The sequence below is a fragment of the Zophobas morio genome, unplaced genomic scaffold (genome assembly GCF_036711695.1).
Source record: "Zophobas morio isolate AGI-343-1 ecotype UQ-CSIRO unplaced genomic scaffold, CSIRO_AGI_Zmor_V1 ptg000011l, whole genome shotgun sequence".
Taxonomy (NCBI): domain Eukaryota; kingdom Metazoa; phylum Arthropoda; class Insecta; order Coleoptera; family Tenebrionidae; genus Zophobas; species Zophobas morio.
In genome coordinates this window covers 10897926-10922661 of record NW_026972116.1, presented here as the reverse complement: position 1 = coordinate 10922661, position 24736 = coordinate 10897926, and the positions used below count along the sequence as shown (strand labels likewise).

At 34.1% G+C, this 24736-nt stretch overlaps 1 protein-coding gene across 6 annotated transcripts in view; it reads right to left on the bottom strand.

Annotated features, from left to right (window-relative positions):
* Positions 1–15240: 15240 nt before the first annotated feature.
* LOC135126909 (uncharacterized) overlaps positions 15241–24736 on the bottom strand; it is a 114259-nt gene continuing 104763 nt past the window's right edge. For all 6 annotated transcript variants that reach the window (XM_064053127.1, XM_064053128.1, XM_064053129.1 and 3 more), the window contains 2 exons: positions 17214–17421; positions 15241–16231 (listed from right to left, as the gene is read on the bottom strand). In XM_064053127.1, the coding sequence (XP_063909197.1) occupies positions 16064–16231; positions 17214–17421 (376 nt within the window). In that variant the 3' untranslated portion in view covers positions 15241–16063. The remainder of the gene's footprint in view (positions 16232–17213; positions 17422–24736) is intronic.

Below are 24736 nucleotides of genomic sequence, written 5' to 3'. Positions count from 1 at the left end.
GAAATGGCAGACCTATTTCTTCGTCTTCTAGGGGTCATGAAAGATCGAGAAAACGTAAAAGTAGAGAGTCGGCCGACGGACTCGATTACAATACTTCCTTTGCTTACGCTCGGGAAGTAAAAAGTAAAAAATTTATATCAAAAAGTTCGTTGTCTAGGTTTTAAGGTAAATTGTAAAATTACATTTAACAAATCTTCATGATTTCCCGTATACATGACATACATAATATACCAGGTTAGTATAAAGTCTCGGAACGAGTGAATAACTTTGTTATTTGAACAGCTTTTTTTTGGTAATTTTGTGTGGATATATATAGTTAAACATGGCGTACAGTATTTTTCATTTTTACCTCCCGAGCGTAAGCAAAGGAAGTATTGTAATCGAGTCCGTCGGCCGACTCTCTACTTTTACGTTTTCTCGATCTTTCATGACCCCTAGAACACGAAGAAATAGGTCTGCCATTTCCGTCTGTCTGTCCGTTTGTCCGTCCGTCTGTCCGTCTGTCCGTCTGTCCGTCTGTCTGCCGTCCCGGATTTTTATTAGACAGATAATCTCCGAAAGTACTGGACCGATTGTTGTGAAATTTTGTACTTATATTAGGAATATCATGTAGATGGTAAAACGCTAACCAAAATTTGTCTAATCATCCCCACCACTAATGCGATGACGTCATTTCAAAATTGTAAATAGTAAATGGGTTTTAAATTGTATAAAATAACATAGTCCTACACATGTAGTTTACAACTCCGAATTGAGTTTTCACCCGAAACGTCCAGATTTTTGGAAAAAAAATCAAAATTATAAAACAACATTTTGAAATTTAATTTTGATGCTATCCCGAATGCTTTGAAATGTTGCAGATGTTTTAAGGCTATAAAGAGCATAATAAATCTTTAGTCAAAATATATTTGGTTATCCCCTCCAAAAACTTGATGACGTCAGCTCAAAAGTTTGCCGAATAAATCATTTCTAAAATGTACAAAATGTGATGAGTCTGTACTTGTGATCTATCACTCTATTCATATTTTTTGAATTTGCATATACAGGGTGACTCAAAAAAATTAATGAATGCGTAAATTTATTTTACTGATTTACTCAGGAACTACAAAACCGAAGGGTTTGAAATCTTGCAGATGTTTTAAGGTTATAAATACCATAATAAATGTTTAGTCAAAATATATTTACTTATCCCCTCCAAAAATTTGATGACGTCAGCTCGAAAGTTTGCCGAATAAATCCTATCTAAACTGTGCAAAATATGACGAGTCTGTACTTGTAATTTATCACTCCATTCATGTTTTTTGGATTTGCATATACTGGGTGACTCAAAGAATGAATGAATTGCGTAAATTTATTTTATTGATTTAATCAGGCAATACAAAACCGAATGCTTTACAATCTTGCAGATGTTTTAAGGTTATAAAGAGCATAATAAATGTTTAGTCAAAATATATTTGCTTATCCCCTCCAAAAACTTAATGACGTCAGCTCAAAAGTTTGCCGAATAAATCCTATCTAAAATGTACAAAATATGATGAGTCTGTACTTGTGATCTATCACTCCATTCATATTTTTTGGATATGCATATACAGGGTGACTCAAAAAAATTAATGAATGCGTTAATTTATTTTTCTGATTTACTCAGGAACTACAAAACCGAATGCTTTGAAATCTTGAAGATGTTTTAAAATTATCATAAGCATGGTAAATTTTTGATCAAAATGTATTTGGTCGTCCCACCTAAAAAATTTATGACGTCACCACAAAATTTTGCTGAATAAATCCTATCTAAAATGTACAAAATATGATGAGTCTCGTCTTGTAATTTATCATTCCATTCATATTTTTTGGATTTGCATATACAGGGTGACTCAAAAAAATTAATGAATACCTGAAATTATTTTATTGAGTTAATCAAGAACTACAAAACCGAATGCTTTGAAATCTTGCAGATGTTTTAAGGTTATAAAGAGCATAATAAATGTTTAGTGAAAATATTTTTGCTTACCCCCTGCAAAAAATTGATGACGTCAGCTCGAAAGTTTACCGAATAAATCCTATCTAAACTGTACAAAATATTATAATATATAATAATAAGTCTGTACTTGTGATTTATCACTCCATTTATATCTTTTGGATTTGCATATACAGGGTGACTCAAAAAAATTAATGAATGCGTAAATTTATTTTATTGATTTAATCAGAAACTAGAAAACCGAATGCTTTGAAATCTTGCAGATGTTTTAAGGTTATAAAGAGCATAATAAATGTTTAGTCAAAATATATTTGGTAATCTTCTTCAAAAAACTGATGACGTCAGCTCAAAAGTTTGCCGAAAAAATCCTATCTAGAATGTACAAAATATGATGAGTCTGTACTTGTAATTTATCATTCCATTCATATTTTTGAATTTGCATATACCGGTTAACTCAAAAAAAAAAAAATGAATGCGTAATTTTTTTTATTGATTTACTCAGGAACTACAAAACCGAATTCTTTGAAATCCACTGCGAAAAAAAAACATAATAGGCATGCAGTCGTCACGTTTCCGACAGCGAGGGAAGTACTGTCTAAACTCTTTAGACCAATTTTTTTTTATAGATCGCTTTCAGTTTGACACACAAGGCCGCCTACTTTTTCTTTTTTAATGGAACACACAGATTTTTTTGACATTTTCTGATACAGAATAAAAAACTAATTTCAGAAGTTATGAACATGTTTATCTCTATTGATACAAAAAATAAAAAAAAAATCACAAATAGAATTTGAGTTCATTATCGCTATTTAAAACATTTTGAAACGTGAAAACGCTTCCAAAATCTACTGTTGAGTCTACCGTCGTTATAAGTTAGTTATAACCTGTCTTTTTGCCGGCTCCCGTGTCAAACTTCAAATCTAATACTGCCATAAAATACTGCAGAGTTGTTAGTAGCTTTTTCATGTGTTGAATCCATTACATCGAGGTACCAGCCAAAAAGATATGATATGATTATAATATAACACACCTTTTATAATGACTAATGACTAATAACTAATATCTGCTTAGAAACGGCTGTTTTTGATAAATTATCTAAATTTATCTGCATATTATGGAAATAAGCAAAAAGCTTGAAAAATTTTACTTGATGTAACTAAAAACTCATCACAACTACACATTTTTTGACCCACAATTTAACAGCTTAGGATAGGGAGCAAAATCAGTATAAAACTTTCACAGTCTTTTTTCTTCTCTTAAAGTTAGGAAAATGTTTTGAATTTAGATAATCATCCCCACCACCAATAAGATGACGTCATCTCCAAAATTTAGAATAATAATAATATAATATATTTAATAAAAAAAAACATATAAAAAATAAAAAATATAAAAAAAAAACATAAAAAATAATAAATTTGGTTTTAATTGTATAACATAAAATGCTCCTGCACTTGTGGTGTATGAATCTGTGTTGAACTTTCACCCTAGACATTCAGAATTTTGCAAAAAAAGTAATATGTTATAACAACATTTTACAGTTTAACTTTCGAATTACAAAACCATATGCTCTGAAATGTTCCAAACGTTTTAAGGTTATCGTTATCATGGTAAAGCGTTAATCAACATATATTTATTTATCCTCTCTCAAAAAATTCATGACGTCATCTCAAAATTTTGCCGAATAGATTCTCTCTGAATTATGCACTATATTATTATTTACTTTTGGTTTATCAATATACTTACTCATACTGTCTACAATTACTTATACAGGTAATTAAAAAAAAATTAATGAATGGGACAATTTATGTTATTGATTAAATCAAGAAGAAAGATAATAGACCATTATCTAAATGTAAGATTATTTTATCGAGGATATTAAATTCTCCGATGATTTTAATCTAAAATATGCAGAGACGGTTTTTTTCTTCTTATGAAAACAGATTTTTTTTTACAAATATCTTGTCTTGTTTCTTTTCCAAATCACTAAATCTTTGCATGAGATATGGATGTTGGTGGCAATTCAACACTTCAAGATATCTTTGTTTGTAAGCGTGACCAAACACAGCACCCAAATCTACAGAGTTAGAAGCCGCATTTCGAAAAGGTGTTGTTTTACGACACGTTAGGACAGAGCTACTATTTGATGGATATCGGCGCAAAAGGAAAGATGGTGAAACTTGGTATACTGATACCTTAGATCTATTTATTACCCTGGCACAGGCAACTGAAACTGAAAAAATTGAAGATAAACCTTTTAACTCTTTCACCTAAGGTGAACAAAGACAATAATAGAGAAGAAGAAAGGAAGAGGAAACATAGAAGGAATACGACACCAACAACAAGAAAAACAAGCCACATGACAGGTCAAAAAGAAGGCATCAGGAAAGACAACAACTACGGAATATATTATAGACGGTATCTTTGGTGAAGGAAGATCGTTTTAAAACTGCATAATGAAGCAGAAGTGCATAAAAAAATGAACAAATTAAAACTCGAGATGGTCATTATACAATTTCTGCTACACACTGATCTTGGATGAACTGGATGCTGACCCCATCTGCTGCTGGAATCTATCGGATGAAGAAAAGCAAGCTATTCTTACTGGCTTACAGAAAATCAAAATATTCTCGCCTGGAATATCTCCATGCAAGATACATATAATTCGGATATTTTGCATGGAGATATTCCAGGCGAGAATATTTTAACACAGGCAGAAACCCAATTTTATAAACTTCATAGATTTTGTGTGGCAAAGAGATTGTGATTCCATTGAGGAATTTGAAAATGAGATGGAGCAACTTGATTCACTTCTACACGATCTACTTATAGCCCATTTCAATTTTGTATAGGAGATGAATTGTTTGTTCAGATGGCAGACAGGGAGACAGGGTCTCTTTTGCCATCTATTCGGATTTTTATTAGACAAATAATCTCCAAAACTATTAGACCGATTGTTGTCAAATTTGATATGACAATTTGATAACGTCCGCTCATTATATTGTATAATTAACATTACCGAAAAAATTATGAAATATGTACTCCTGTACTTGTGGTTTACGAATCTGTCTTAATTTTGTTTATTTAATAACAATTACAGTTATTAGGCAGCTCTTTCTTGTTCATTGGAAAAAAATTGTATTACGTTTTCCTTCAGCATCATCATAACAGTAGGAAACATCTCATGGTATATGGTCAACATATCAGATTACATAATTGAGAAGTGTTGTTGTTTTAAAGCCCTAATGGCCAATAAAGTACGAAGTACAGGGACATCAATTATCAAGTTGCAATTATTTAGATAAAAACTTCTTATATATAGGTATAAGGTGAGCCATTAAGTGTGGTATCCTCCACATTATTATTGTTGTTATTAATTATTAAAAACTACAAAATAGTCATACGACTTCTTGAACAACAGAAACTAAAATTATTATTTTCAGCTCTACTAACATGAGTGTCCGGTTTTTGAGAAGTACCTAATACATTTCGGGAGTTTTTTATACAATAAATTATGATGATTTTTACGAAATTCAATAGTTTATCAAATTGTTCTTCGCATAAAATGATTAGAAAAGAAAAACAGAATATGTGGTTATCTAAACGACTCCTAAAGTTTTGTGTATCGAAATTAATTCACCGAGCATATTTTAAAATTTTACCATCGTTTTTAAGTAAACAAATATTCAAATATTCAAAAATGTTTAATGTACGTAATTAAATTTATTGCTTATTTTGTGTTTGTCTGAACTAAAAAATGGAATAAAAATATGGTTAGTGCCTCAGGCGGGGACCTGTTTCACCCCTCTCCACCCGTAAGGGTGGGAGCCAGAGCCACCCCCACTTTGGACCACAGAGTAACATTCATTCATACATCTTAACTCATTCATTCACATTCTTCATCGTAACTAACATTCACAATTCATCATTCATTCACTAACATTCATCTCTCTCGACCGGACGGTCACACACATACTATTCTATTCATATTTATCATAGTACTTGTCACTATCAATATACATTTATCTTACTGTTATCAAAACATCGTCTAGAAATCATCTGCGCAGTGTTCAACTGTCGGTGACGACCGCGAGTGCTGTGCAAACTCCTCAAGTATCATTCAGGGTCAGCCAAGATAATTCTATCCAGGAATCCAGGATTCCAGGTAAGCTTTAATTCTGTTTGGTTGGTGTAATACATTTATTCTCGTACTCAAGATGGCGGTGATCCAAGACAATACTTTTGTTAAATTTTCAATTCTTCTCAGCGAAATAGATTCACATTCTAATTTTATATCAAATGTTGCAAATCATCAAAAAAGAGGCCAATCAAAGCGTCGATTTGAAGACGTACAGCGGGTTTATTCAGAATTACAAATGCTTATAGTTCAGCATAAATCCAAAACAATGGTAGTCCCGAATGACACGAGTAACAAAGAATCGGACAAACCTATAGTTGAAAAAACTAATCCATTGTGTACTTTCTCGAATTCATGTAAGATAAACACTAGCGTACCAACCACGGATCTGGAAAAAACTTGTCAAAACTTAAAGCCTCTAAAGGTACACAAATTATGAAATGGAGAACCCATCAAAATTCACAAAACCCATATCAATGCTCTAGGTAAATTGCGGTTCACTATTAGTAAAAAATCCCCTCCTGATTCCGTTCTTTCAAAAACGCCTAGTATAATATCGAATCGTTCCAAATTTCCAAATTCAACACCCAATGAAGAGAAAAATCATCCTCATAATGATTGTTACAACTCCGAAAGCGTATCTCAAATTAATTTAGATAGAACATCTAATGTAGAGTCATCTACCGCACTAGACAAAATAAAAAGTCCTGCAGTTAATTCAAAAAACTGTGGGTGGCTCATTGTTAGTCTCTAACCAATTTGAATTTAGATCGCAATATTTACACGCCGTGGTTCCCATCAACAGGCCATCCCCTTTGCACCTCATTCATGCTTGCCATCAACAATTCTGGTAGTCGTAGTACCTGGAATATTTGACCACACTGAAAGGCAGGTTAGGGTGGCAATTGCATCTTCCAACGTTCTAGGAATCGCAAGATGGGTCCTCACGAAGGAGGAGAAATTTCCGCGTCTACAGTGGCAGTTAGGACGCGTCCATCGAACATCAGTCCGTTTATTTATTTTCAACGAATAAGAACCAAACACATTTCCTTGTAGGTTTAATGCACAATGTACATTAATTCACATTTATATAATTGTTATATCCATTCGTCATATGGGGGGTTATATTAGTGCCTCTGGCGGGGACCTGTTTCACCCCTCTCCACCCGTAAGGGTGGGAGCCAGAGCCACCGCCACTTTGGAACACAGGGTAACATTCATCCATACTTCTTAACTCATTCATTCACATTCTTCATTCATTCACTAATATTCATTTCTCTCGACCGGATGGTTACATAATTCTATTCATATTTATCATAGCACTTGTCACTAACAATATACATTTATCTTACTGTTCGCTGGTCTATACTCATTTGTACAAACTTCGACAAATATCTTATTTCGAGACTCTAGCTTCTAGTGGTTAGGCAACTACTATTACGGAGGCAAGTTACAAGTTACAACAAGTCGGTCTCGCTACCCTTACGTTGGCTATGGACGTTTCGTCAGTTCGTGGTTTGTGTTCGAAGGTACTGTACCCCAACTCCAAAAACAGAAAATTTAGAAAGTAAGTTTCGCAAATAATTTCACTTTTTATTAATTAATTAATTTATTTATTTTTGTCGTAACGATTTCCTAGACAATTGAAATTTTGAAGCTGAAACAAACAAAGTGTGAGGAGAACTTTATTTTCTTTTTTATTTGCTAATTTTTGAGATTATGCCAAAATGTTACCGCTTCACAACGATTCGACTCGTGTCCTAGGACGATTAAAGAACAGTTCTGAAAATAAATGCAAACTAGCCTGCGCACAGTAATTATTGTTTAAATGTTTTCCCTTGTGGAGCGACAAAAATCAAAATATTAATTTTATTAACTGTTAAATAATTATTACAGGTTTAGTATGAAGGCAAATTGAAATTCAAAAATAAAATTATGCTATAATTAAATTAGTTGTAAGTTGTAAGCGACACAAAAATTAATTACAACACACTGCTTTAAAAGAAATTTTTTTAAATGTTTTGGTTTTAGAAAACCGAAATTGTTTGGGTAAAGCTTCAGTAAGCTTGCGAGCTTCTAAAATTTCAAAAGAAAGTGTAACTTGTAAACAGAGCTGTTCAAAGTACTCAACAAAAGTACTTGAAGTACCAAGTACAAAGTACTTCTTGAAATAGTCTTCAAGTAAAGTACCAAGTACATTACTTCAAGTACTTGCATATACTTGAAATACTGAAAATACTTCAAGTACTTGAATATACTTGAAATGCTGAAAATACTTCAAGTAACCTACCTAATAATTTGAAATACTGCAGATTAACATAACTTTTTTGTTTCCTAAATAAACTTACCTAATGCATTTTTAAGTTGACATTGAAAAACAAACTATTAATCTATAACAAAAATATCGGCGCTGTATGGTATTTTCACAGGCTTTTGTAGCCTTTTTTTAATATTTTGAATTTTGGTTTACCACCAAAACGTTCTGATTTTTTAATAAAGTTGTGTTAAAAATATATGAATTTTATGAACCGGTTCCGTGTTTAAGTTTATGGGTAGTTTACAGCACCCTTAATCATTGCGCATTGTGAAAGTGCACAAGGCCGGATTTGTGAAATTGACATTTTTCAGAAAAAAATTTTAAGAGCAGTGCGATACAAATACATGCTCGTGACATAAAAATGTTTAAGACACTATGTTGCATTTTCAAAAAAACGTATGCATTTTTTAAATAAAAAATAAAATGCCTAAAACGAGAGTCCATTTTCAGCGAAAACTATAACTCTTGAAAAATATCAAGGTGATCAAAGTAATTAGTCGTTTTTTACTTTTGCATTTACCAAAAATGCTGAGAATGTTATTGGAATGAATATTCCTGAATATATCTGTCTACCACTTTACGTATTTACTATTCTAAAAACTATTAAATTAACCTAAATACTACAGTAACTAAATAGTAAACACTAATCAATACAATGTTTGTCTATCTAAGTATGTAACTTTACACTGACAAATCACAAATAATAGGTTCGTAAGGCTGTTTCGTTCATTTATACAAAATTTTGTTCCTCTAATGCCACAATACTTTCCAGAATTTTTCTTTACATTTTCGATTGGCTTATTATTTAATTTTACCTGTAAACCCAAAGAAGATGACATTAGTAACTGAATACTACAATGACTTCAGGAAATGCCTAACAACGGCTTTTGCGAAAATTCAGGTAAATATGTACTAAATTTATTATTGTTAAAATATTTCGCAGGGGTGTATGTATCTAGGCAATTATACTAACTAATCGGGAATTTCATTAACTTTGTATTTTTACTTCCCGAGCGTAAGCAAAGGAAGTATTGTAATCGAGTCCGTCGGCCGACTCTCTACTTTTACGTTTTCTCGATCTTTCATGACCCCTAGAAGACGAAGAAATAGGTCTGCCATTTCCGTCTGTCTGTCCGTCTGTCCGTCTGTCCGTCTGTCCGTCTGTCCGTCTGTCCGTCTGTCCGTCTGTCCGTCTGTCCGTCTGTTGTCACGGATTTTTATTAGACAGATAATCTCCGAAAGTACTCGACCGATTGTTGTGAAATTTTGTACTTATATTAAGAATATCATGTAGATGGTAAAACGCTAACCAAAATTTGTCGAATCATCCCCACCACTAAAGCGATGACGTCACTTCAAAATTGTACATAGTAAATGGGTTTTCAATTGTATAAAATAACATAGTCCTACACATGTAGTTTACAACTCTGAATCGACTTTTCACCCGAAACGTCCAGATTTTTGGAAAAAAAATCAAAATTATAAAACAACATTTTGAAATTTAATTTTTAATCTGCTAACCAGAATGCTTTGAAATGTTGCAGATGTTTTAAGGCTATAAAGAGCATCATAAATCTTTAGTCAAAAAATATTTGCTTATCCCCTCCAAAAACTTGATGACGTCAGCTCAAAAGTTTGTGGAATAAATCATATCTAAAATGTACAAAATATGATGAGTCTGTACTTGTGAACTATCACTCCATTAATATTTTTTGGATTTGCATATACAGGGTGACTCAAAAAAATTAATGAATGCGTACATATATTTTATTGATTTAATCAGGAACTACAAAACCGAATGCTCTGAAATCTTGCAGATGTTTTAAGGTCATAAAGAGCATAATAAATGTTTAGTCAAAATATATTTGCTTATCCCCTCCAAAAACTTGATGACGTCAGCTCGAAAGTTTGCCGAATAAATCATATCTAAAATGTACAAAATATGATGAGCCTGTACTTGTCATTTATCACTCCATTCATATTTTTTGGATTTGCATATACAGAGTGACTCAAAAAAATTAATGAATGCGTAAATTTATTTTATTGATTTAATCAGGAACTACAAAACCGAATGCTTTGAAATCTTGCAGATGTTTTAAGGTTATAAAGAGCATAATAAATTTTTAGTCAAAATATATTTGGTTATCTTCTACAAAAAACTGATGACGTCAGCTCAAAAGTTTTCCGAATAAATCGTATCTAAAATGTACAAAATATGATGAGTCTGTACTTGTGATTTATCATTCCATTCATATTTTTGGATTTGCATATGCAGGGTGACTCAAAAAAATTAATGAAGGCGTGAATTTATTTTATCGATTTAATCAGGAATTACAAAACCGAATGCTTTGAAATCTTGGGAATATTTTAAAGTTATTATAAGCATGGTAAACTTTTGTTCAAAATGTATTTGTTCATCCCTCCTAAAAAAATTGATGACGTCACCCTTAAATTTTGCTGAATAAATCCTATCTAAAATGCAAAAAATATGATGAGTTTGTACTTGTGATTTATCATTCCATTCATATTTTTTAGATTTTCTTAAGAGGTGGTTCAAAAAAATTAATGAAGTCAATTTATTTTATTGATTAAATTAAAGGCAACACTTATTATTAGTATTACACCCCAACCAACCCAATTTGGTAGACACAAAATTTGTTAAAGGAAAAACTCGGTTGAAACATAAGGGTAGCACGCTTATTTACATCGACTTTAACATTACAGACCTGCATTTGTTTTATGCGTTCACTTGATTCCGCGAATGTGAAATAGACATGTTTATAATCAACCAATTGTGAATTTCACCGTCAAGAATTAAAATAAAACCCAATGTTTTATATAATAAGCGGAAGTCGAAGCAATAAAACCGACGGTCGTTTTGTTTACAGTTTCTGTGTTTGGCTCTCACGTATGCTGTTACGCCTGTCATCTTAAATTAACATATTTTATACATACACGATTTTCAGTTGCCTCTGATACGTAGGTATACGTAAGTAAATTGTTTCGTTATTTTATTGATTATTACAAATCAATATTCAAACGACCCAATTCATTTTCCCGAAAATTTGAGAATATAATAATTTTATTCTTAGTATTACACTACATCTATCCCAACTGATATACGTGTCCTTGCAAAAATGTTGATGACGTCATCGCAATTTTTTTTTAAATTCCCACTACAAAAATGTAATGAGAAAAAAAACACAATAGGCATGCAGTCGTCAAGTTTCCGACAGCGAGGGAAGTACTGTCTAAACTCTTTAGACCAATTTTTTTATAATGTGATATGTATTTTGTTCCATTTCTAGAAGCGGCCACTATCCCTTTTGGGTATCTTTACCTGATATTGTAAATACAAATGTAAATTCATTACTTCTGTAACCAGCAATATCAAAGCACAATTCCGTACTCATCAAAACCATACAATCATGGTCGTATCAACTGGAGTACAAAAAACATTGGTACTACGAGCCGAGTTGCACAAAACATATTTCATTTTGAACAATATTGGGTTTATGTAATAAGGGATGCAATGTAATACGTAAAGTTGTTGTACGGTAATAAATAAAATCCGCACAGGAAAGATAAATGACACTAATTAGTGTGACTTTTAAAATCATTGTTTTTCTGCATTACGCCTTTTTAAATTGTTTATGTTCAAATAATACATACAATTTAACAGATTATTTGAAACTGTAATGTGAGAAAATATAAGTAGTAATAGCAAACTAAGTTTATAGGGCTGAACCATGTATAAACAAAAAAAGAGAATTTGATAATAAACGAGTGTCTAACATGATAAATAAAATTAAACTGCAAAATATTTAACATAAAATTGTGTTTAAATTCTACGAGGAAGAGGCGAATATGAAAGTCTGTACCTGGCATCAGCTATTGCTATTGTAATAAAAGGGATAATCCCCTGCCGAATTCTCCGCGCTGACCAGGCTTCTGTATTCTGACAAATACACGGCGGGGTTAATAAACTAATGAAAGAATAAATATCTTTTTGAACGAGTACTGAATCATTTCTCAAATATTTTCAAATCCGACCTTGCATTTTAGCAGGTACGTCAACAAACCCGATCCCCTTTGGGGCACCGGGAAGGTACTGAAAAACTTCCCGCAAAGTTAAGTTCCAGACCAAAATACAAAAAAGACAAAATTCATATATTCACAACTTTACATCGCTGAAAATTTTACACAGATCTCTGACCCTTCTACTGTCGTCATCAAATGACATATTTATGACATTAATTTTCTATTATTAATTCCTATCGGCATTATGCAAGTACCTATGAAATGTAAGTCATATTGTGAATAAGATATCCACAATCACAGATCAAAATATAACCTCACAAGAAACAAACACGATTTTACTATAAAAATACATCTAATCAAATAATTGAATTAATAACTTCAAGTATTTAACAGACTCTATTTTCATTTTGAGATGTGAAAACTTCCTAAAATAGAGACTAAAGTATTTGAAGTTTCCACTTTCATACTATAAGTACTTCAAGAGTATTTAAAATACAGAGTGAAGTACCTACTCGAAGTAAAGTAGGTACTTGGCAAAATCAAGTACTAAAGTCAAGTACATTTTAGAAAAACTCCAAGTACCAAGTACCAAGTACCTAAATATAAAAGTACTTCAAGAAAAAAGTACTTGAAGTATTACTTCAAGTACTTTTACTTGAAGTACTGAACAGCTCTGCAGTTGTAAATGAATAGATAGGAATATGAAGTTGTATATTGTATAAACATAATATAATGCAGTGGCGGCTCGTCAGGGGAGGCAGGGTAGGCAGTGCCTCCCCTGGAAAAATTGACTATTAGTTTTTGTTTTAATATCTGTCAACTTCAAATATATTTTAAAGATATAGCAAATAACTTTTATAGAAACTGTGATTTATTAAATCGCGTCTTGATAACATATTTTGAAGTACGCGCTTTCGACGGAATAAGCGCCGATCATCACCGTGTAGGCCAGCTTCAGACGGAGGCATGCCTCAGATAGACGTATATCTTCAGCATGATTAGTCAGTGGTGCTAATATGTTTTTGAAAACGACAATAGTCAGCAGTGCTTTACCAAAGCGCCAGCGGAGGCACCAACGCCTACCGTCCTTAAACCAATCAGATCGAATTTTTTAATCTCACAGTGAAACTGCAGAATGCTGAACAGGGATGCTGAATGCATTTAGTGTGCATTTAGTTGAGCAGTAATTAGACGCGAGAGAAGGTGTTCACTGTGTGCATTGCCAAGGTTATGTATTAAAACTTTTAAGCTAACTTGAAAACATTAGGACAATGAAAATGTCAGGTTTGCAATGCTGATAGGAACATAACAATCTCTAATTCTCTAACGACATTGTAGAATTTCTTATAAAGTTTAAATATTTAAGCACGGTTTTCTTACGACGAACAATTGTATGTCCAAGATTTAACAACCTCTCATCCCAGATTTGAGCAGAACTTTATTAATTAATTGATTAATATATTTAAATCAGCCCTAGATCATATGAATTAATATTTAATGTTAATAAAGCAACTTTTGTAGTCTTTACACCTTCTCGTTGGTTTGTGTGAAGCAATTAAATGTTTTTTATTCGAGAAATGTACCTATACCTATAGAGATATGTTACTGACTCACAGTTATTTGTATTGTTTTCATAAGAAGGGATAAATAATCTGTCTTTTAACAAAAGTAATTGCGAACATGTTAATTAATACCTGCTGATTTTGAAACGAAAAAGTTGCCTCCCCTAACAAAAAGACCACGAGCCGCTATTGATATAATGGATATAATGTGTGATGTACCAACATAAATTAAATTGGCGAATGTGTATAACATGACTTATATCAGTTAAGTATAAACAAAATATTCTGTCAGATATTATTTGCAATTAAAAACGTTACTAAATAAGCTATAAGAATCACGTTTGTTTTTTCTGTATTGCAAATATTTTTATTAGTGTTAATAATATTACCATTGTGTAACAGTGATATTACTTATTTGTATTTTAGCCGACGCCTCGTTGGTCTGTCTATTAAAAAGCGTTCTATCTCTCAATATTTGTTTTACAAACTTTTCCACGCTTAGATTATTTTTTAGTAGTTTTGCAGACGCCTTTTTCTTTAATTACGTACAGATCTGATAATATGCCCACTGCGTGCTTGACATCAAGATGAAAACTACTATATGTTTACAGCAAAATTTACAGTGAAATCCTTATTTACAACTTCTGTAATAAAATAGACCGTCTTTTTGTCGCGTTACTACTATTCTACGATAGAGGGCAGCACACAAATTTGTAAATTTAAAAAATATGCAAATTTGAATCTATTTAACGGTTCTAAACTAAACTTCGTTCTGCATAAAATTTTATCAGTCGTAAAATATGCGCATGAATTTTACGTCTTTTTAACAATTTATATATTTATCTTAGTAACAACGCAAATAAACTTTGACGAAAAAGTGAAAAGTTCGGTTATAAATTTTGCAACTAATGGGGAGCACATAACTATTCAATATTACTTTTAAATAAACAAATATCTGAAACAGTAGCAACCGTCGTCGTAAACTACCACATTTCATTAACTGGGGCAATGTGTGTAATAACAAACATGTCTATGCATTTAGCAACTGCCATTGAGTTTTTTTCTTTTCTTTAAAAAATGTTTTTTGATTTCGTCAAAGTTATAAATTTATTTGAGTAACGAATCTTCTTTCTTTTATCTCAAATGCTCCGTGTGTAAACAGATTGTAAACATCCGAAATCACTTTTGAAAACTAAATAAAACACAAAAGTTCAAAAAGTAACAATTTTATTTGATAGTATTTTTATGTTATTGCTTTTATTTACATGAATATTGGCCTGATATGTAGGTAACTAATTCTCATTTGCTATCCTTGCAATTTGAAAAGATTTGTGCTATCATAAATATCATAATAAATTAATTATAATACTGAAAATAATTTACTGAATCATTTAAACATTTTTAACGTCTGATACAATTATTTAGCATTCTGACTAGTATGAGAAGACCATCCAGCTCCATCTCATAAGCTACATAATTCATACAGAACAAGTTGATTGACCGATAGCAAAAACTGGAGATTCATGAATGCATCCCTGACAAAAAATACTACAAAATCACAAAATTCAAGAATGCCGAACTCAATATGAGCCACATTATAAACTAGGCTGTTTAAAAACCACTACAAATTAATGTAAATTTATCTAGAGAAGCGCTTTGACAAATTACCTAAATAAAAAATATCAGCACACCCAACCTCCGTACAAATCGGAGACCCAACTCGTGCAGTTATAGCTTTAAAATCACAAAAGTTCGTTCTCTGAATTTAGTCTGCGAAAAGGACTAACCTAACTTTATATTTATTTACAGCGACTAAGAGCTAAACCTAAGCTCCATTGTCATTTTTGGAGTGAAGATCCATACGAGTGATACTACTAAACTTTAAATACTAATCAGTCTCATTAAGGAAGGCCGACATCAGCTTCCAGACGCCAACCAGAAGCTGCAGGAAGGAAGTGTCTCTTGGTACTGACCGCTGCCAGGGCCATCTCGCTTCGCCAACGGCCCGGCAAGGTCGTACCGTCGTGACTCTATCAATAAACATAGATCTGCTTCAACTGGGGCTTCAGTTCGGCTGGAATGGTGTACACTTCTGTCGGTGGCTTCCTTTTAACGAGACGTCGCCAGCGACCGCCCAAATTCTTGCGGAAGCCTCGGACGAATCCCGGCCGCTCCGTGGGAAGGTTTTGCACAAGGGTATCCTGAAAGAAAAAACAAGGCCATTAGCCAAGTCTAGACAGGGGAGCCGGCGGTTGAATTTATTTTTGTGGAGCCGTACGAGCACGTGTTCCGAGGGGGCCAAGAAATCGATAAACGAGTCAACGAACTTGCAGAAACGGTGCAAGCAAGCAGCGAAGGGTTTTTGCGAGCCGGGCCGGAGGGTCACGCTGCTCGAGACGATCAAAAAAGGGATAACGAACGGCATTGTAGTCGGTTATCGAACGGGTTTTTTTACGGTTGAAGATAAGCCGCGGTTCTTGTGAGGGGTTAAGGAGCCAACAGACGGACCAAAATTTTAACCGATTTTTAGTGTTTTGCATTCGAGTTTTTGTGGATCACCCGGTTAGCGGGAAATTGGCGGCAAAAGTTGCCTCGAACTGTGACCTGAACAAAGCGGCAAAGTCACGCCGGACTGTGACCTGGCAGCTACCAATGACCAGCCCGGCTGGGTTTCGTCGCGCCGTGTGATGGTGGCTTTAGGGTGTCGTTCATCTGCCTTTCCGGTCGAGCGTGTACAAAATACTACAGGTTGTCGGGGTCTCTTTCGCTCGGAAAGAGATGGAAGCAGGTTCGTTCGCCTACACCATGCGGTCGGGTCTATTTTTGTGTGAATATAATGGGTCTTTTGAAACTGCACGTTTCGAGTTTAGACCTTAAGCGCCCGCTTTCTCTCGTCAATGATACTTTCAAATGAGTTACGTCAAAACCTCGATATCAATTTGAAATGAGCATAGCGAGTCAATGAAAGGTCTCCCGAATTGAGCATTATTCCGTCTCCTTGGATGTGCGGCGCCTGGTCCGTAAAGGTGAAATTAGCATAAAAGATGTAAACTTTCAGTCGTTTTAACCTCGTTTCGACGTCGGCGTTTCATAACGGCTTTCCGTTAGCGTGTCGAGGCTGCCGGATGCGCGAGCGAGAGGTGTTAAGAGGTATGAAATGCAAGAAGTAAGGGGCGTCCGTACCTGGTCATTGTTGTACATGTACGGTTGGGGTGGAGGCGGGGGATACTGCCAGAGGAATTGCCCGCGGTAGGCCAGCGGGTCCGGCTGAAGGGCCTGCGGCGCCGTGGGCGTCTGGTTAGCCAAAGCGGCGGCCGCTGGTGTCGTTTGGTGGAGGACCACATCTGCAGGGTGCACGCTGTTGCTGTGCTCCTCTCGTTTCCTCAGTTTGCTGCGGACAAGACGGATTGCAATCATGGTGCCGTTGCTGCCCACCATTTTACTGTTGGGGCTCCGTTTTGAAAAACTGAAGATAGCTATTTTGAGGCCGTGGACTCCTAAACTCCGCGAGTTTAGAACGACTGACAGAAAAACACACTCGCGAGCGCTGAATCAGCACCAATCAAAGTTTTTTGCCAAAATCGAGTCACTGATCACAGCACTGGGTGAAATCCTTTGGTAGCGACGGTGTTTGTTGATGATAACAACACAACACGACTGGATGAGTAAGAAGATGACTAGATTTGTGATCAAACTCGGAGGGCCTAGCTATATTGCAAGCTAAACAACCTCTTTAGAGCGACTTTCGATTGGAGTCTGAAGCGCTTCGATGGCCGCGGTCGACTTATATATGGAGGGAGTGACGTCGGCGGGCGGCGGTGCGCTAGCAAGGAACCTAGCTACGCGTCACTGCATTTGCTTGGAACAGCTGAGTGCTGATGGATAAGCAGGGATTCCTGCGACCGCGGAAAACCAACGATTGACGAAAATACGACAGGAAAACACGGTTTCCGAAAGAGATTGGAAAACACGAAACAACCATAAAAACATGAAGTGGACAAGTGAACAGACAACCTGATACATTACAAATCAATATCAGAACGACCATTTTCGAAACAGATCGACATATGTATTTCAGGTTATTAGTGACACAAATGGTTGGAAATTTTATGCACACATAAAATGCTCCATTTGGGGCCAATGTCCTATGTTTTCTGTGCGTGAAACAACACTGAAATTTGGTTTTAAAATTAAATGAGACGACTATCAAATAAAATGTACTAGGTAGATTCGTTTAACACATTTCAACAAAAAAATACAGTATTTAGAATTTAATAAACTTACAAGCAATTTCCAAAGTTTTCTTATTAGTTATATAAACGTTAATTAACAAAAAAAAAAGTGTTTAGATTATAAAATTTGGCAAACGGAAATATAAAATTATTAAATAAGCTGAACACGTAACATAATAAGAATACAAAAACCAATATTAACTTATTTAAATAAGTACGTAGAAGTGTATCGTAACTATAACTACATTTCATACGCGACGTCTAAACAAGCTGGTTTTTCCTGTTTACCTCTCTTTGTACTTTATTTAGGACGCAAGTAACCAAAAATAAAAGTAACCCATGTCATACAAAAACTGTTCACAATTAAATATAAAATAATTGGGTTTTCACTTAAGTAATCAAAATTTTATACTTTCATCTCTGGGATTTTACCAGTAGGCACTCAAAGTATTTAATACTGTTTTGTTATAACATTTAACTGACTAATTAATATACAAAATCAAACGAATCTGTAACAAATGAAAAAATTTACCACAAATAGTAATAAATGAAAATGGCAGAATATCGATTAAAAGAGCTAGTTGTTTTTCATCTATATTTTTGAATTCAGCAGAAATAACGACTTCACAAGAAGGTTTTAACGTCGTAGAACTACATGATAGCTTGGAAGACCAACGTTGGGTTGTCTGCACGTTAAAAGTGAAATCCAAAACCCAAGAAATACGTTCACCGTCACACTATTGTTATCGGTTAAAAATCTAGATAGGTAGATTTTTAACCGATAAAAAGTTATCTGTTTTTAATACTATATCGGTTAAAAATCTAGATAGGTAGATAATAGTATTAAAAACAGATAATTTTTTATCGGTTAAAAATCTACCTATCTAGATTTTTAACCGATAAAAATCTAGATAGGTAGATAATAGTATTAAAAACAGATAATTTTTTATCGGTTAAAAATCTACCTATCTAGATAGGTAGATAATAGTATTAAAAACAGATAATTTTTTATCGGTTAAAAATCTACCGTCTGGCCCTCGTTGCCGAGTGAAGGATTCCCGTTGAAAGTCTGCTTCACACAATCTCTTCATAAGGAAAGGTCAAAGATAACGATTTCTCGCAGTTATTTTTTGACTTTATATCTCGGCGATGTCCAAAACACTCCGTTTAATTTTCTAATTACGCACCAACGACGACGACAACAACAACAAGAAACTTAGCGTTAATAAATCCACAGAACATCAAATTATGTCAACAAAATAACATTATTCAATCGATTACGTACAAAGCTTCGGCGTAAAGTAGATGTTTACATCAGCACGAGAAATAAACCGACTATATTGTGGTAATTCGGATTTTCCTGTTTGGAGGTCGTTTCATCAAACGTTGCAAAATCCCTGGCCTGGTCTGGAAGGACCTACTTTTCCTCAGCCATGATCTTAAAAGTGTTACGGCATACGCCTTAATAAATTTTTCGGACTAAACTTTGTGCGTCAATCCTATTCCCTATAAAAAATATGTTTTGATTCGATCCGTACAAACATAGGTAGTTAAAGAGGTCAATTAAAACGATATCTGTGTTCTGGTTCTATTTAAAGTGTTAATCGATATATTTAGGACGATCGTATTCGAAAACAATACGGGATTTATGGCATTGACTGGAAAATCGTACTAGTGAATTCTGTGAACAGTCACTGAGTTACTTAATTGTTTATAAAATTCCCACATGCTACAGGAAAACGCAACCTCAATGAAAACCGACTGTTATTATTGTTTTCTGCGAATACAGAGTTTTCCCGGTGGCTTAAATTTCAACAATTTATCATCTAGTATTGTCAAAAGATTACCGTTGAGAAAAAGAGAAAGTCTAGCTGTCAGATAAAAAACCACAACATGGATTGTAGTTATTGAAAAGTTGTAACATTGTAATTTTCTGCCCGCGTCATACAGTCACAAGGGTGACAGAAACGAGTTTTACTGCTCTCAATACAAGCGATTGTACGGAAACTTTCTAAATTTAAAATCACATTGAAAGGTTTTTTTCAGAAGATCGTTGAGGTCGGTCCTCACCTGGTGCATAATTTTCAAACCGATTTTCGGATCAGCCAGTGAATAATTATTGACATAAATCGCCAGCACTTGAAATGTTTAAAATAAATCAGCTACAAACCGATTTTTAAATACGACCGAACCACTAAAAATAAACAGAATTTTTAATAACGATTGTCTGGATTTAGATTTGCACTAAATGGAGCGAATGTGCGAGATACATCTGCCACCCACCAATGTGACATTGCAAGGTGCAGAAATAAAGGCGTATATTTAGCGCCTAGCTCCACTTATATAACGTATAGTACAACAAAACATACTGTCCCGACGGGCTTTTTAGGCGTCTGCCGTCCATGCCAAATGTCCGAGATACCGGACATTCTTGAAAAGAGCCAGAAATTTCGACACTATCCAAATACCATTCAAGATTTCCTCACCTTGACTCATAACATTTTTGGTGTAGGTCTTGTTTGGCCACTCAAAACGCATAAATTGAGCTGCACGGAGTCAAAATCGCTCGGATCAGCGTGCTATTTTTGCATCGATTGTGTTTACCTTTCCTGGCACTTTTGACGCAAGTGCGATAATGTTCCAGTTTCCAAACAAACGTTATAGCTAGTGAAAATTAACAAAATGGTTTTTCGCAAGACATGTTTACGCAGTTTTAAAAAATAAAACCTGACCAATGAACGCGATGTTTACGGGTAGCCAACCCAAACAAGAAGTTCATAGTAGTAGACCAAAAATAATAAAACACGTCATTTTTTCACATTACATAAATCAAAATCCTGACATGCAACTGGTATTCTAGTTATTTAGTGTCTTCGTAACCTTAGGAATCATAAATGTCGTCAAAAATAACATCGGTTTTGGCGTCAATTTACATTGAGTTTAACCTGTACGATAGGTTTGCTAATTCGATTTGTTTTATTCTTATTATCTGTCTAACGCGAGGTGTGTCACAGATTAGATAAGTTTCAAAACATCAACTCTATTAATACTAATTGGAAATTATGAGAAGACCCTGACAACAATAGTAGGGGAACTAGGGGCTTGTTGTAACAGGGGTAAGTTGTAACACTAAATTTTTACCCGGAATCGAAACTCTTTAACGTCAGGTTTTTTACTGAATTTAATTCTTGCACCATAGGACATCATGTCATCACAACCACTGTTCCTCCAGCCAGGGCAGTGAGTGGATGTGTGCATGTATTTCGTTTTGGCAAAGTAATGTAAAATATTGCTTTAGTAAAATTTGGTTTTTCGTATCTGTTATTAATTAATTTTAAACTTTTAGTTTTGCATGTAGTTCAAAAATTACTCAGCCTTTGATATTCCTTACACATTTTGACGCTAAGCGAAATGTAATTATATGTAGAAAATTGTGCTACGGGGCATGTTGTAACAATATCTGAAGGGCAAGTTGTAACATGTTACAACTTATCCCAAATTCACTTCTACATATCTCGTACCTAGCATACGAAAAGCGAGCGAAAATTTTGACCTATCCCATATATCGCTTTCCAGATATATTAAGAAAAAGGAAAACAAAACTCAAATCTTTAATGTTGACTATTTTTCTAAAAGTTTGTATCAGTTTTACTGATAAATATTACATATAATGAAGTATTGTGTTGATTTTTGAAAATTAAAGTCTAAATATGTATCAGCTTTATCTTTACTGTTACTACCTGCCTCATCGCTGTTACAACTAGCCCCAAACACGGGGCAAGTTGTAACAGTGCACTTTTTTAAAGAAAATGCCTAGTATGAAGTGAATATGAACAATTTTGACCTTTTGCCGGTTCAGTCCAGTAGGGGAATAGTTAGATTACCGACAGATACTTTTATAATGGTCAAACAGCTGATAGATACCAAATTATATTCGTTTTCCTAAAAACTGTTACAACAAGCCCCTCGTTCCCCTACTAGTAATCGCACAAACCTACGTAATGAGTTAACAAATCTAGAATATGCATATCACTTGAGCTAATTCAAATTAGCTGTATAGTCATAAAGCCCGACTGTAAAAAATGTCAATAAAAGAATTAATTCGACGGAAGCTCTTATCGCACATGAAAATCTATTAAGTCACGTATTAATATTGGCAGTGATCAATTTGATTTAAATCTCACGAAACAATCATGTATGGGATTAAAGCATACTTAATTTTTTCAAACTTACTCGTCAAAAAAGAGAATAAAATCAATTTCGGCGAAAACCATCACTGACGTCTACTCCTGTAGATGGCCGGAGGTTCGTTTCACACTCTTTACTAGATGTTGAAAAGATTGAGGCTAAATGCACACTGGTTTATCCAAGAAGGTGACAACAACTTATCTATATACGATCCGAACACACAATAGGTGGAAAAAATTATGTCTACAGTAGTAAATCGCTCAAAACAATGAACGTTACACCACGTTATGGTTATATTTTTCATTTGCTCGGAAATTTATTACATTAAATGAAACAAAGTATAACCGTGATGGAACTGCGGCATTCTGAATGATTTAGAACCCACACAAAAATGTCTGTTATGTAAGTTTCTTCGGTACTTGACGCACAAAACAAAACAATTACAAACAATTAAATTGATATTAGCCAACATTGCCCGACCTGTGGAATATTGGAGAATTTAACTACACCGCGATTATTACGATATTTTATAAATATCGCTCCCAAGTTGCCAAGCCGTGTCATAGAAGTTTCCACTCACTTGAAAATAAACACTGTGGAGGGTAAATCATAAAATTTTTATAACCATTTTGTGTTGAAAAGAAATAAATTTGTGCAAATGAAAATCTGTGCATACACAGCCTCTAGTGGAAATTTTTATCACTTGAAGGGTGCACGGGAATAACGATCAAAGTCACAATTTATAAATATCGAGAAAAATTAATTTTAAAGTTTGAAACCCAATAGATTCAAAACAACACAACAATTTAGTATTACTGTTTAATGTGAAACTTAATAATTAATAATAACACACAAAGAGTGGACAAACAAACTTAGTAATTAACTTAAACAAAAATAAATATATAATTCTGGAAAAAGTGTATTATGTGTATTATCTTCCTAAGGATACCATATGTTAAGCCCTTCTTTCTGCTGACTGTGATCGTTTTTTGAATGGTTGTAATTTATACTAATGTAGTATCTCAATTTGATAAAAAATGCGACTTTGATCGTTATTCCCGTGTACCCTTCAATTATAATTATGAAAGCAAAACATTCACTCACCCACTCATTTGAACAAATATTTTGTTTTTGTTGATAAGAAACACTCGAACTGACTCAAAATTTTTTTATTCTGACGGTTTTGTGACTGCGGAGTGAGCATCTAAGCGAACTGAGTAATGATGAACTCATTTAATTTTTAAGCGGATGTCAGCTTACGTCATTAAGTAATTGTCAAAGGCAAATGCAGGCTGGGATTAATTAAAACAATAGTCCGTCAAGACGATTAGTAGTTTTAACCAGTAGGAAATTCACTACGAGCACGCTAACCACACCTGCAGAATGTTACACTGTGGATTTCAATACATAGCCTGATGAATAGCCAGCAATATTATTTTAAGCAGGTCAAAATTCATTGATAAATTGACCAGACTATAACAAACACTGTACGTGCAAATATTTTCGATTTCGACGCTAATATCAAAATAATTAGTGCACTCAGTCCATTTATCAAACACCCGAGAAAGTTTTACATAATGCAGTCGTGACTTTCGAGGATACAATTTCTAAAGTTGTTAACGGCATGCGAATTTTTAAACAATGCTAAAAACAAAAACTTTTCACTTTTAAGTTTTAGTTGATAATCAGTATCAGCGGTCCAGATGCTGATCTAACAAGTGTGTACAATTGACACGTGAAAACCGTATGATTTCGCCAAATTCTACAATACAAAAAATACAAAGTTTAGCGAATACGAGTACCCGGAGGTGATTTACATTTGCATAAGGCCACCGTCGATTGATTCAATTCAAGGTAAATTCCTAGAAAAAGTCTGCATTTGTAAACACATGAAACCGATGGCAAAGATGCTATCAAACTTTGTTTTTGATTAAAAGGAGATTAAGTTCGAATTTGATCCTAGTTGGAAACAATGGAAACAATTGTAGTTGATTGCACTGTAAAGGATACAAAACCAGTTCATGCTGGAATGATATAATTGCAAACACGAAAGGACAAAAAGTAGGTAAATAAAATCGTTAAGAATAATGTGGCAAGAGAAGAATGACTGTGATAATAGGGTGATGTAATCTCAAGTACAATCAATTGTTGTCGCAACTTCTAGAAGCCAAAATTTCCATACTACCTACTTCAATTAAAGGAATCGTTTCTCGTGACATTCCTGGAGCGCGAAAGGAGAAAATGAGCGAATCAGCGACCATGTCTTTCAATTCCAACTAGAAATCT